A 14,927-nucleotide genomic window follows, 5' to 3' on the forward strand; every position below is an offset into this window, starting at 1 on the left:
ATCAATGTAATGAATACGCCCCTTGTAGTACCTCCCCGTTTCAAAATGTTTTCCTTCTGTTGACCACGACCCTGAAGACTCTTCTGGTCATGTGGCACAGCAGCCATTATCTCATTCCCCAGAATCCTGGCCCTTGGTGCCACTGCAATGCATGGCCTTGTGAGACACAGACCCCCTGGCCAAACAAGTGGTATTTTCTCTCTCTAACACACACACACAATTTGATATTGAATTCAGACACAAAGTGAAGAGTTGCTCATGTTGGTTAATACAGAATTGCAGTTTTTTTTTGTTGAATGTAACAATAATAACTTTCTCCAACAGCCACTGAAGTGTCCTCATCGGGAAGAGTATATCTAGCATCAGATCGGTAGTTTCAGAGTTGTCAAGGTCTTAAGATAGAACGTGTTTTGAAATGGCAGAATCCGATTCTTTACATTTTGGGTAGTTGGTGCATTTTTAGATAAGATCATTCTCTGGGTCCCCTCATACATTTGTTTTAGTCACAGTTGACTCTCTTCTCCCTGATAAGGATGGGGTAACACTGTCGTTCCTTGCCACTTCTTATTTTTGTCACTCTGCAGAATTTAGTATTCCTCTACTTCAGAGAAGGGGAAGATAATATGGTCGTAAGGAACAACAACTGTTGACCCTGGATGGGAGGGAGGGAGGAGTGATAGACAGAGGGGAGGAGGAGAAGATGGGGAGACAAAGATGAAATGGAGAGTGAGGGGAGACTTGATTAAGGGAGATGATGAGAAGCTTCAGAGTTGTGGAGGGGAAGCTAGGAGGATAGAACGATGGAGGGGGAGTAGTGGAGCCCCCAAGGCAGAGCCAGGGTTCCCCTGACCTAGTTAAAGACATGGGGGGAATCAGGAAGGGGAGAGGAGCCTTTGTTCTAGTATCCCTGACTGTCTACCATCAGCTCAGCTCTCATGTTACTATATACTACTGGATCTCTACTATCATCACATCCACACACTGTGTGTAGTAGTAGGCTACAACTCACCTCTGGGTAATTACAGTAGCTAGTGGCTTCGTCTGCATTTGAGGACCATAGAGCTTGGTGAAACCAGACTGAATGCTGCGCTCAAAGTGAAGTGAAACAATAGTGAAACCTTTGCCTTTTGTTAAGTAAATCAGGTAATAAATCAGGTGAAAGGAGACTGGAGTGCCACTTTAATGCCCCTTCATTGACTGAGTGTGACAGTGCTGTAGCAGTCTCAGCTCCAGTGGCTAATACAGGCCTAGATGTTGTTTCTTGGCTACAGTGTGTTTTGATCAGTGTGTTTGAAGGTGTGTTGAGACTGCAATTAACTTCCAGACTGTCAGGATAGATCTCTTGTAAGGCTGTGGATGTTTTAACAAACAAAAATCCCTAATGGGAAAAATTATGCTTGTGTGTGTTCAGTTTGCGTGTAGAATATTCTATCTTATTCATGGATGGGCCCTGCTTTGCAGCTTTTGATTGCCGATAGATGGGCCTAGTGTGTTTGGTGGCCATCATGCCTATACTGTGCCCCTGCCCTCTCTCGCCATCCCTTGCTAGCTTGCTATGAAAAGATTAGAGTTTTTGTTCTCTGCAACGAATCAGTTTCCTCTGCTCCAAAAATACTGAATCTAAAGTTGATTCTTAGCGGAAGATGATTTTCTTTCTATTAAATGTCTTGGTAAATCGTGATATTTAACAAACTTGTTAAAGTACCTTTTTAGGGGAGGATAGTCTGGGCGCCGGCAGTTTGAGATTATTTGATCGACAGTTCTGGTCGCCTAGTGATGGTCTGTCCCTCTTTGGAAGCAGCATTCCTTTACAGACAAGTAAAATGCTCGTTCAGAGAAGGTTTTGTGTCTGCATTTAAAAAGATGTAGTGTACCCTTACAGACAGACAAACATGCCGTAGCTGATGCGCTTTCAAGGCTATATAACTGCGGTAGAGAGAACATTAATTTTTTTCCCCCTTTTCTCCCCAATTTCGTGATTACGATCTTGTCTCATCCTCCGACACATGATCTGCCAAGCTGCGCTTAACACTCGCCAGCTTAACCCGGAAGCCAGGTGCACCAATGTGTCAAAGGAAACACCGTTCAACTGACAACCGAAGTCAGACTGCAGGCACTCAGCCCGCCACAAGAAGTCGCTAGAGCACGATGAGCTAAGTAAGTCCTCCCCTAACCCAGACGATGCTGGCCCAATTGTGCACCTCCCTATGGGACTCCCGGTCACGGCCGGTGGTATCACAGTCCGGGATTGAACCCCAGGCTGTATTTACACTGTTTTCTCTGTTTTTAAATGGAAAACCGATAAAATAATTTCTGTTAACATTAAGCCAGATTTTTCCATTTGTCACATCCCTTATCGGTAGGAATGGGACCTGGATGTCACATTGCATTGCTCAAGGATTGACACTGACTGGCATAAGGCGTATTCTCCAAGGTCGCGTTCAGAATTCTTCCTAAAGTGTGCTTTGCTCACTCACCCTCAGTGATTTTAAAAGCATTGGATTTTGGTGAACGTGTGCACACTTCGGTTTCATTCTGATTCCCCACACATCTTCCCAAGGTTTCCATTTACTCACACCCCCCCATGGTGCGTGCACACTTCAGGGTAGAAGGGCTGAGAATTGGACAGTCTGCAGCCTAAATGCCAACCACTAGATCTTTTGCAGCTCTAATTCATGTACTATTTATTGATGCTGTCAGCTTGTTTACAAATGAACGGCCCGGCTGAAAGAGGCTAAAGTCTAATTGCTATTGATGATAAAAGGCCTGTTGGAGAGGTCTATCGCTGCTGACCCCTTCACCACCAGATGGCTTACAGCCATTTAATATCTATTCTGCATCATTGACCTGCTAAAAGGGACTTAGTGTAGACTGTTGCCACGACTGAGTATTCAGCATTTAGTTCATTTCTATGCTCTTTCTCAATGTCCATATTAGAGGTTGACCGATTATGATTTTTCAACACCGATGCTGATTATTGGAGGACCAAAAAGGCCGATACCGTTTAATCGGCCAATTTTAAAAATGTATTTGAATGACAGTTACAACAATACTGAATGAACACTTATTTTAACTTAATATAATACATCAATAAAATCAATTTCGTCTCAAGTAAATAATGAAACATGTTCAATTTGGTTTAAATAATGCAAATACAAAGTGTTGGAGAAGTAAAAGTGCAATATGTGTTTTGTAAGAAAGCTGAGAACATATGAAAGCTGGTGGTTCCTTTTAACATGAGTATTCAATATTCCCAGATAAGTTTTAGGTTGTAGTTATTCTAGGACTATTTCCCTCTATACCATTTGTATTTCATTAACCTTTGACTATTGGATGTTCTTATAGGCACTTTAGTATTGCCAGTGTAACAGTATAGCTTCCGTCCCTCTCCTCGCTCCCTGCTGGGCTCGAACCAGCAACACGAACCACGCACGAAAGTGCTGTTTGAATCAATGTTTACTCGCCTGCTTCTGCCTACCACCGCTCAGTCAGATGCTTGTATGCTCAGTCAGATTATATGCAACGCAGGACACGCTAGATATTATCTAGTAATATCATCAACCATGTGTAGTTAACAAGTGATTATGATTGTTTTTTTTATAAGAAGTTTAATGCTAGCAACTTACCTTGGCTTACTACATTCGCGTAACAGGCAGTCTCCTTGTGGAGTGCAACGAGAGAGAGGCAGGTCGTTATTGCGTTGGACTAGTTAACCGTAAGGTTGCAAGATTGGGACCCACGAGCTGACAAGGTGAAAATCTGTCATTCTGCCCCTGAACGAGGCAGTTAACCCACAGTTCCTAGGCTGTCATTGGAAATAAGAATGTGTTCTTAACTAACTTGCCTAGTTAAATAAAGGTAAAAAATATATATATATTATAATAAAAAGATCGGCGCCCATTTATACCGATTTCCGATTGTTATGAAAACTTAAGATCGGCCCTAATTAATCGGCCACTCCGATTAATCGGTCGACATCTAGTCCATATTGTATGTTATACCATCTATGTCTGTTGAAGTGGGAACAGCATAGGAGAGGCCAGCCCCTAGCGTTTTGGACAAATTAAATCTGTAGTGAGCAGTGATGATTATTACACAAGTGATTTTGGTCTAAGCAATGCGGCACGACATGCTGGTCCCAGAGGGGACAAATAACTGAGAATCTCGATTTATTTTGGTGTCCCGGGGCTTGCTTTGTCAAATCCCAAATCTCCCAGCCCTGTTTAATCCCTAGCCCCATAATGAACTTTGATTTGTTGCATTGGTAAAAAAATATATATATATTTTTGGCAAATAGCCTCAGACTTCCATGTAAGAGGATGGATTATCTGCTAACTGAGGAGCAAGAGTCCTCCTGTCAAAATAAATACTATCGGTTTACTTCACACTGGTCTAAAATATCTGACACAAGTTTAGAAAGTTGTAGCCACTATTTTTTATATATCATCTGGGAGAATGTGTGTAACAAGAATGTAGGAGCTGCCCGCCTCCTTTCAGTGTGCAGCAGAGGTGTAGTAGGCTCTGCCTGGTTCTCATGTCAAGCTGCTCTGAATGTGTATCACAGTGGAGAGCAGCAGCATAGAGAGCAGTGAACACAGCTTCAGGGAGTGTCAGAACAGATTAAAAGCCAGTCTCTTCTCTTCTACCCCCATTTTCTTATTTATTTTCTCTCGCTTTCTCACTCGCTATATATATATATATAGCATGTATGTATGTGTGTATGTGTGTATGTGTGTATGTGTGTGTATGTGTGTGTATGTGTGTATGTGTGTGTATGTGTGTATGTGTGTGTATGTGTGTGTATATGTGTGTATATGTGTGTATATGTGTGTATATGTGTGTGTGTATATGTGTGTGTGTGTGTGTGTGTGTGTACACTAGGAGTCTCAGTGAGGGAGAGATCCTAGCTAATGAGGCTTGGTCTTGTCTGAGCTGCAGGGTTGGTGTTGTAAGGACTTTACCTGACACAGCAGGGAGGGAAGGACACTGATGGACATCTGGGATAGTGGGATTTGATCGATGACCTCTTGACGTTGTCTCTCCCGTTGGTGTGCGTCATGACTGGGTTTTTAGAGGACACACTAATTGCAGTCTTATGTCTGCTTGAAATGTGACAGACACATCGTAGTTAATCGCAATATAGCTATTTAGAACCAGCTATTATATATCTATTTGACTTCTTAATACTCTGAGGACTAAACTTTGTCTAAATATGCTGTTCTATGGCAAACCTTTTAACTTATTGTTATAGACGACACCAACAATGCCTGCTAATTCAATATTTCCCGAACTGTAAAAATCCATAAGTGGAACACTGAAAATGACGACATTCTAAGAACTCTATAACTCCACAAAGGGTTATACCCATGATATGTTTGTGGTCCTTTAGAAAAGGCAGTCCATTTGCTACTGCAGCTAGAGCTGTGATGTGCAGCAGAATGACATACTATATCCCCCCTTTTTCGACATGGAATATCCCTTGGCTTAGCAGTGTGCAGCACTATGCAAATAGGACATCATTGTCCTGAGTGCCTTCTCCATGTGCTGCTTGACTCAAAGGAGAAAATGACATTCTAACCACGTTACACTCTGCTTGACTAGCAGGGACATATGGGGAAGATGCATCAAATCAATGTACTAGGTGCATGGAGAGGGGACATGAGTAAAGAGGAATCCTGATTAAGAACTAGGAGTCCAGAAATACAGGAGAAAATGTATGTATAATGCATAACCAAAAGTATGTGGACACGTGCTTGTCGACCATCTTATTTGCTACTGTAACAGCCTACAATCCGTCCAGCTACAAGAGCATTAGTGAAGTCAGGGACTGATGTTGGCTGATTAGGCCTGGCTCCCAGTCGGCGTTCCAATTCATCCAAAAGGTCTTCGATGGGGTTGAGGTCAGGGCTCCTGAGCAGGCCAGCACTCAGCGTCCCTGTTCTGCACTTACAGTTGACCGGGGCAGCTCTAGGCAGAAATTTGACGAACTGACTTGTTGGAAAGGTGTCATCCATTGAGGGTGCCACGTTGAAAGTCACAGCTCTTTAGTTAGGGCTGTTCTACTGCCAATATTTGTCTATGCAGATTGCATGGATGTTTTCCTTGATTTTATACACCTGTCAGCAATGGGTGTGGCTGAAATAGCTGAATCCACTAATTTTTACTAATCCATATACCTTTGTGTGTATGTGGTGTATTTTTCAATATATTTCATGCGGATTTGTACTGTGTTATGAAACGTTACACTATTAATTCATCATCGATTGGCAAACCAATCGTTTCAAAGACTTCATGGAAAAGAGCATATGATTCTCTTCTTTACTGATTGCTGATGTCATCTCTTCTTCCCCATATCACTTGCTCTGCAGGCTCTACATACAGTGTTCTCTCCACCATGCCCTCAGACTCTGAGAGTAGCAGTTCCCTAAGCAGTGTCGGTAAGTATGAGGCCAATACGTGTGTGTGTAATCCAAGTCATGGTTTCTGTAGTGTCAATGGCTCTCAGTGCAGCTTTGTTTATACCAGAATAACCCCACTAGTCCAATAAGACATCTTTCACTAAAGACGCATTAGTGCTTGCCAATTCCCCCTACGGCAGCCCACCTGGCCAATCTCTCTCCTTTCTCTCGTCCATGAGTTTAGTTCACCATGCCACCTCCTTAACATGCACACTCACTTACTCACTCTTGCTACCAGAACTTTACAGTGGTCCAAATGACTCAGCGCGTCACTGGCTGTTACATAAACCCTTAAGGGCCCAACCTGGTGCCAAGGATCCTCTGAGTTCCTCCCTGGCGCTGACTCTGCCTGTCGGTCTGTCTGTTGGCCAGGCCCGCTCCTTCTGTTTCTGTTCTAGGAAAGCGGGAGGGAGGTAGAGAGAGAGGGGCTCTGCTGCCTGTCTGTTGGCCTCCCTGACAGGCCCGCTCCTTCTGTTTCTGTTCTAGGAAAGCGGGAGGGAGGTAGAGAGAGAGGGGCTCTGCTGCCTGTCTGTTGGCCTCCCTGACAGGCCCGCTCCTTCTGTTTCTGTTCTAGGAAAGCGGGAGGGAGGTAGAGAGAGAGGGGCTCTGCTGCCTGTCTGTTGGCCTCCCTGACAGGCCCGCTCCTTCTGTTTCTGTTCTAGGAAAGCGGGAGGGAGGTAGAGAGAGAGGGGCTCTGCTCCCTGACAGGCCCGCTCCTTCTGTTTCTGTTCTAGGAAAGCGGGAGGGAGGTAGAGAGAGAGGGGCTCTGCTGCCTGTCTGTTGGCCTCCGTGACAGGCCCGCTCCTTCTGTTTCTGTTCTAGGAAAGCGGGAGGGAGGTATAGAGAGAGGGGCTCTGCTGCCTGTCTGTTGGCCTCCCTGACAGGCCCGCTCCTTCTGTTTCTGTTCTAGGAAAGCGGGAGGGAGGTAGAGAGAGAGGGGCTCTGCTGCCTGTCTGTTTGCCTCCCTGACAGGCCTGCTCCTTCGGTTCTGGGGAGGAGAAGGGAGGTTTGTGAAAGGGGGAGATCCAATAATTTCACATAAGTGGTCGCAAGGAAGAGACAGAAAAAAGGTAGCTTTTAAAAAAAAGTATTGGTACACATCCCTGAGCATGGAAGACATTTTATAACCGTGGTTAAGGGAACATGGCTAGAAGGAAATTATTAATTTCAATAGTAAGTAAGCATTTCACGTTAAGGTCTGCACGCGTATGTGAGAAATAAAATGTGATTTGAATATTCATCTTCTACTCAATTACTTACGCAGACCTTTCTTACTCTTTTTGAATGACTGCACAAATGCGTTGGTTAATCCACTACTATGAAAGTTCCCTGATGACTGCATGATCCAGCCAGACACAGTACCAGGAATATTATATTAAGTCTGATCTCCAATATACTGCTTGTCATTTTCCTGTCTGAGATTACCAGTATTGCTTCCATGTGAATCTGAGGCTATGTTGGGAAATGTGGAAAAGATTTTAATGGAAAAGATTAGAGAGGAATTTCATATCAGACAACCGCTGTTCTAAAGCAGTACCTATGGGTAGTGAATTGTTAAGAATGTCTAGGACAAGGCCTAAACCACTTTAGACCTTGTGTGAGCAATGAGCATTGTAATGCTCTACAGTTTGTCATTGTCCAGTGTTTTCTGTGATGCATTCAATCATCATTTACTGTCCCAGTCTACTGTGATGGAAACTGCGTTTTTCAGAAATATTACACTTAAACCAACATAATATTTAGTATTCAATAGAAGTTGACATCAAGTTGCATGAGGTTCAAGTGAGGTTGCTCTTTCCTGTTTGTAAGCTAAAGTCATAACTTGGGATTTGTGTGCCTAACCTCAACCTGAATAATACACTGTCAACTAAATATTGTTGCAAAGGTCAGATTATTGTTTAAGTAGGTAACTTTTGTAACTCAAGTCAGATGTCAGCTGTGGCAGGCCTGCACCTGTAGTAGAACTCTATTCCCCAGAATGAAACACAGGAGAACCAGATCAACCATAATGTCCAGTTAGAATCATCTCTAATACAAAGGATTGAGCTTATAAATGGATATACCCTTGTGTGTTTATATTGTGATGTAAGCGTTGTCCTCTCCTTCCTGTCCCGTGTATTCCGGTGGCAGTGAGCTGCTCTTGCTCCTGGTGACATACTCACTGTTGCAGGTTCACCTCCTGGTAACGGCTCAGCCTCGTCCCCGCCCCCGGTCGTCAATGACAACCGGCCAGCCGGTGACAACCTGGACACCATCCTGTTCCAGCTGCGTCAGGTGACCCGTGAGAGGGATGAGCTCCGCAAGCGCCTGGCTCTGGCATCGCCCGGCACCACCTTCGACGACTGCAGGTACAGACAACCCCCTTCCCCCTTACCACATAACTGAGAGGGTGGCGTGGAATGTCTTTATTCTGTACATCAGTGTATTAATGCAGTAAGTAGTCAAATACAACGTCTAGACATAAGTAGAGTAGGTTGTCTTCATACTGTACTATACACCAATGTCTCCATGCAACAAGTAGTCAAAATACAAGATTTAGACATAGACCGAGAATACATTCCAGCCAGTCATTAAAGTTAAGGTAGCCTGCAGCAGAGTAAAGAATGATATTCAGCCATTGTGTTATCCTTAACCTGAACTACATCACACGTTCTGCTATAATAGACTGACTGCAACATTTGGTTAATTGCTGTCTGTATGGGTCATTACTTTGAGGTCAGCGACCTGTAGGTTTATGATTAGTCATGTTTACACACACTTTTATAAATCAAATCGTATTGGTCACATACACATGGTTAGCAGATGTTAATGTGAGTGTAGCGAAATGCTTGTTTCCAGTTCTGACAGTGCAGTAATATCGAACAAGTAAACTAACAATTCCCCAACCACTACCTAATATACACAAATCTAAAGGGATGGAATAAGAATATATCCATATAAATATATGGATGAGCGATGGCCAAGGGGCAAATGCATATGAGATGAGTAGTGTAAGATATGTAAACATTATTAAAGTGGCATTGTTTAAAGTGACTAGTGAGTTTCTATGTAGCAGCAGCCTCTCTATGTTAGTGGTGGCTATTTAACAGTCTGATGGCCTTGAGATGGAAGCTGTTTTTCAGTCTCTCGGTCCCAGCTTTGATGCACCTGTACTGACCTCGCCTTCTGGATGATAGCGGGGTGAACAAGCAGTGGCTCGGGTGGTGTTGTCCTTGATGATCTTTATGGCCTTCCTGTGACATCGGGTGCTGTAGGTGTTCTGGGGGGCAGGTAGTTTTCCCCCGGTGATGCGTTGTGTAGACTGCACCACTCTCTGGAAAACCTTGCGGTTGAGGGTGGTGCAGTCACCGTACCAGGTGGTGATACAGCCCGACAGGATGCTCTCAAGCCTCCTGTTTCCTGAAGCCGTTGTACAGAATCAGGAGGGATGCACAATAGTGAGTTCATCTCAGGTAGTCCTGAGGACCATGCCTTAGCCTGGCATGATGACCCCTTGCTGTCCCCAGTCCACTTGTCTGTGCTGCTGCTCAAGTTTCAACTGTTCTGCCTGCGCTTATGGAACCCTGACCTGTTCACCGGACGTGCTACCTTTCCCAGACCTGCTGTTTTCAACTCTCTAGAGACAGCAGGAGCGGTAGAGATACTCTTAATGATCAGCTATGAAAAGCCAACTGACATTTACTCCTGAGGTGCTGACTTGTTGCACCCTCCACAACTATTGTGATTATTATTATTTGACCATGCTGGTCATTTATGAACATTTGAACATCTTGGTCATGTTCTGTTATAATCTCTACCCGGCACAGCCAGAAGAGGACTGGCCACCCCACATAGCCTGGTTCCTCTCTAGGTTTCTTCCTAGGTTTTGACCTTTCTAGGGAGTTTTTCCTAGCCACCGTGCTTCTTCACCTGCATTGCTTGCTGCTTGGGGTTTTAGGCTGGGTTTCTGTACAGCACTTTGAGATATCAGCTGATGAAAGAAGCGCAATATAAATTTGATTTTATCTTTCACAAGCAGACATGTACCCTCAGGGGAAAGGTTTAGGATCCGATGGTATTAGGAACGTTTTCTAAACAAGTCAACGCAGTACAGACACTGCTATGAAAAGTAGTCTCTAGAAAGTTGCATAGTTCAGCCTCTGACTTGAGTGCAAGCAAGTCTTCTGCCCTCCGTGTCATCTGATCTGATTGGTAATGTTGATGGGTAGGCCTAACCATCCGGTAACCACCCCTGCTCTGTTTATGAATGCTTTCTTGAGTTCCAGGTACCAGGTTGATAAAAATGCCATTCAGTACTGGGAGGGATGCCTAGTGGATTTGACCTGTGAGAGAAAGCACTGACAGGGAAGGAGGAAGATTAAAAGTTTGGACACCTACTCATTCCAGGGTTTTCTCTTAATTTGTACTATTTCCTACATTGTAGAATAATAGTGAAGATGACAACACTATGAAATAAAACAGATACAATCATGTAGTAAAGAAAAAAGTATTAAACAAATCAAAATATATTTGATATTTTTTAAAGTAGCCATCCGTTGCCTTGATGACAGCATTGCACACTCTTGGCATTCTCTCCAGAGCCAACCAGATTCATGAGGAATGCTTTTCCAATAGTCTTGAAGGAGTTCCCACATATGCTGAGCACGTGTTGGCTTCCTTTCTTTCACTCTGCAGTCCAACTCAACCCAATTGAGATGGTTTGGGATGAAGTCGGGTGATTGTGGAGGAGAGGTCATCTGACGCAGCAATCAATCATTCTCCTTGGAGAGGTGATGTTTTTCCACTCCTCAATTGTCCAGTGTTGGTGATCGCGTGCCCACAGCAGCCATTTCTTTTTGATTTTAGCAGATATGAGTGGAACCCGGTGTGGTTGTCTGCTGTAAAACTACTGTTGTACTGTGCTGTTATTTGTCTTTAAAAAAAAACACTCTGTGCTCAAAGGAAGAAACAAACTGCTGCTCCAGATTTGCTCCATTTAATTAAAATTACAATTTAACCAACACTCATCTGTGACTACCTGGACCTACCATTTGGTTTTCAAATACTTTTCATTCAAATGACAGTCTCTCGATGTGCAAAACTGATAGAGACATACCCCAAGCGACTTACAGCTGTAATCGCAGCAAAAGGTGGCGCTACAAAGTATTAACTTAAGGGGGCCGAATACTTTCGCAAGGCACTGTATTAAACAGCATATAAACACTCTAGATGGGTGAGGAGCCGGCAGCCTAAGAAGGAATGAAAATGAATTATTTAAGCTTTATTATTTCATGGCTATAGCCTACAAATAAATACATTGATGCATTTGCGATTGACACAATCGGCTGGTAGGGACATAAAGCGCTCAGCATTTAAATAATATTTTGTTATATTAAATCATTGTAGTCTAAGTTGCGCATATAGCCTGTGACTTAGAATTAAATACAAATTAAACTAAACATGACTTAGTGTCTTTTAATTTTTTTTAGAAACATGATATTGGCCAGTCTGTGGCCTCTGCCTCATGCGATGGTGCCTGGAGCCGGCAGCAGAGAATATCCTCTCCACACTTGCCGAGCCACTGGGGATGCTAAACACTCTTTTGGCCACCCTTGCCAGGCTGGGCAGAGATGCCACTTTGTTGTTTTATTCTTCTATAGGTAGGGATAAAGGTTTTTAGGCGAAATAACCCAATCAAAACAGAAAGCTCCTTGAACGTGGGAATATGCCAGGCCTACTGGGCCAAAATCAATTATGGCCTTTTGTATAATCGAACAAAAATGAAAAACGTTTAAGAGATCAGAATTTTTATATATAAATACTTTGCTACAATGACACTTAGCTAGCTACCAAACTCGTTCCTTTCTTTTAGCATGTGCACATAGTAAGTACACCATCATGCTTTCGGGATACGGGTCTTTTCAGATTCCACAAGGATTCTTTAGTTGTGGACACTACATCACCACACTCCCTCTCTTGCTCTTGGTCCTCATCTTTGTAAGTCACCTTGATTTTAGCACCTGTGTTTTTTCTTCATGATAATATTTAGCTGACATCATGACAGTAGCTAAAGCAAGTGACTATAGCAACACACAAGTAGACTACAAATGTTAAATTGGAGGGGGTGGGAAGGCCAACGCTCCAGCCTTTGGGAATCTCGCACCATGCTCCAGTCAAATTGGGTACGCTCCGCTCCAGCTCTGCTCCACTCACATACTCTGGTTTGGACACTGCAGACAGAAGTTGGCAGATCGGATGTACAGACTTCAGACGAGTCCCGTGACGCTGGTGGGGGTCTTAGTGCAAGCCTTTCGGACTCTACAGACGTTTTCTTGGGGAATACCAATTTTCAAGATGTTTGATGGTCTGATAAACAACGCTGTAGCTCGGCCACCTTCCACCGCAAATGCCAAACGCTGCCATTGGTGGATGCGGTGGATTGAAACGCAGCCCAGGGAAAAACACATCTAGGGGATATTTTTATAATGGTAATTCGATTTCTGCGGGGGTGAGAACATCAACTAGGGGGTTAACTGACATTGGGCTTACTTTGTAGACAAGGTCTCAGGTTGTTTGTGATGCATTACTCAGCTCGTGTCCTTGTTTCCCCAAAGGCCGAATTCCAAAGCCAGCCACGACTACGAGCGACTGAAGAGCCAGTGTATGCGGGCCATGGCAGACCTGCAGTCTCTACAGAACCAACACACCAAGACTCTGAAGAGGTGTGAGGAGGCCGTCAAGGAGGCTGATTTCTACCAGTGAGTACCACCATCATCAACACTGATTTGGCTGGCTGGCTGGCTGGTCGACTGACTGACTGGTTTGTTGGTTAAAAGACATGAATTGTTTGGGTGAAGGTGAATGTTTAGTCCTTTGAGAGAACTGCCCAGTCTGTCAGGAATCATCTGTTAGTCCAATAACTCTTTCTGAATAGACTGTTGTAATTGGATGGGAATAATTAGAGGTTTTATGGCATCATTGTTTTACTCATTTACAGACTAGAAGTGCCAGGTGCTGCAATTACAAATTGAAGGAACATTTATGTGCTAATGGGTCTGTTTCCATTTAAGTGGAAGTGGGATTACCTAATGTGAATTAAGGAGTTGTACAGCAATATATTTTATAGTCAATTATAAATTAAGTCATATAAAGTTATGTTCTATAGGGCTACCAAACCCAGCACTAAACCTACAATAAGTCTAGCCATCATGCTTTTAATCTGGGGGGGGGGTCTTCTTTGTACACACTTACTAGAGTAAACATAAACTCGTAAGAGTACCACACATGTACAGCTTTGTAAAGTTCTATAAGGACAATATCTGGTAATCTGTGGTATTATATCCAGGTGTGTAAGTGTGTGTGTGTGTGTGTGTGTGTGTGTGTGTGAGTCACAGTGAGACAGACACAGGGTGAGAGAGATGAGGATTATCACTCCACTCTCCAGCAGGTCTGTGTGTGATTGGATGTAAGCCCCTGTCGCTGTCTGTCCAGGAAAGCAATCAAACATAATGTGTTAATCTCCCTCCTAACCTCTGTCTGCCTTGTCATTGACTTATATGTTCACTGGGGGGAGGGAGGAACATGTATTGCAATCAGTACTTACCGAATACACTCAATTCAGGTCTGCAGAGAGGTTAGTATGTACGTTCACCTTAACCTGCCTTTTGCTGACGTCCTAGTAATTGCAATCTGCTGTATAACTAATGTAACCTCTTGGTAATCATCCCTCCCGCAGTTTTAACCTCTCCCTCTTTGTCTCCAGTATGCTCCACAGTCGTGTGTTAGGAGACCAGTCTCAGCTGAAAGAGGAACTGGATGTGTTGAGGAGAGACAACACTCAGCTGGTCAGGGAACACAACCACCTGAAGCAGAGCTGTGAGGAGCTCCGCAGGCTGCACAGTGAGGACCAGAAGGAGGTGGCCGACATGAGGCGGCAGCAGCAAGAGGTACACGTGCGCTCACACACACGGTTGCTGTGACCTATACTGGGTTGCTGCGCTTTCAGAAACCCACACGTCACTGGAGAAGACGGTCGAACACACACACACACACACACACACACACACACACACACACACACACACACACACACACACACACACACACACACACACACACACACACACACACACACACACACACACACACACACACACACACATAGCTGGGAGATGCATACAGAGCTCTTCTGTAAAGGGCAGTGTTGGAGAACAAGGTCATTGGCTCATGTACAGGGCATGTAGGCAGTAGGCACATTCCACTTGTACCTACTGCTCCTCCTGTGTTCACAGATCTGTACATTCAGGAGAGGTGTTTAAACTCACCAGTTTAGAATGCTATGGCTCCATCTCCTGCATACTGCCCTGGGGTCACACCTGGTCCCACATCAATCACTACAGACTCCAGCAAGCCTTACATACACCACACACTCAACTCAACACACAAAAACGTCAGGGAGGTATTTGCATTTTATTGGTGATTTTATGATTG

General features: G+C 44.0%; 1 protein-coding gene across 1 annotated transcript in view; it reads left to right on the forward strand.

Annotated features, from left to right (window-relative positions):
• Nucleotides 1-14,927, forward strand: part of LOC124019203 (disks large homolog 5-like) — a 61,595-nt gene that overhangs the window by 11,475 nt on the left and 35,193 nt on the right. The window contains exons 2-5 of the mRNA XM_046334597.1: nucleotides 6,369-6,437; nucleotides 8,629-8,806; nucleotides 13,052-13,195; nucleotides 14,200-14,383. Of these exons, the coding sequence (XP_046190553.1) occupies nucleotides 6,369-6,437; nucleotides 8,629-8,806; nucleotides 13,052-13,195; nucleotides 14,200-14,383 (575 nt within the window). The remainder of the gene's footprint in view (nucleotides 1-6,368; nucleotides 6,438-8,628; nucleotides 8,807-13,051; nucleotides 13,196-14,199; nucleotides 14,384-14,927) is intronic.

The sequence above is a fragment of the Oncorhynchus gorbuscha genome, unplaced genomic scaffold, assembly GCF_021184085.1.
Source record: "Oncorhynchus gorbuscha isolate QuinsamMale2020 ecotype Even-year unplaced genomic scaffold, OgorEven_v1.0 Un_scaffold_768, whole genome shotgun sequence".
Taxonomy (NCBI): domain Eukaryota; kingdom Metazoa; phylum Chordata; class Actinopteri; order Salmoniformes; family Salmonidae; genus Oncorhynchus; species Oncorhynchus gorbuscha.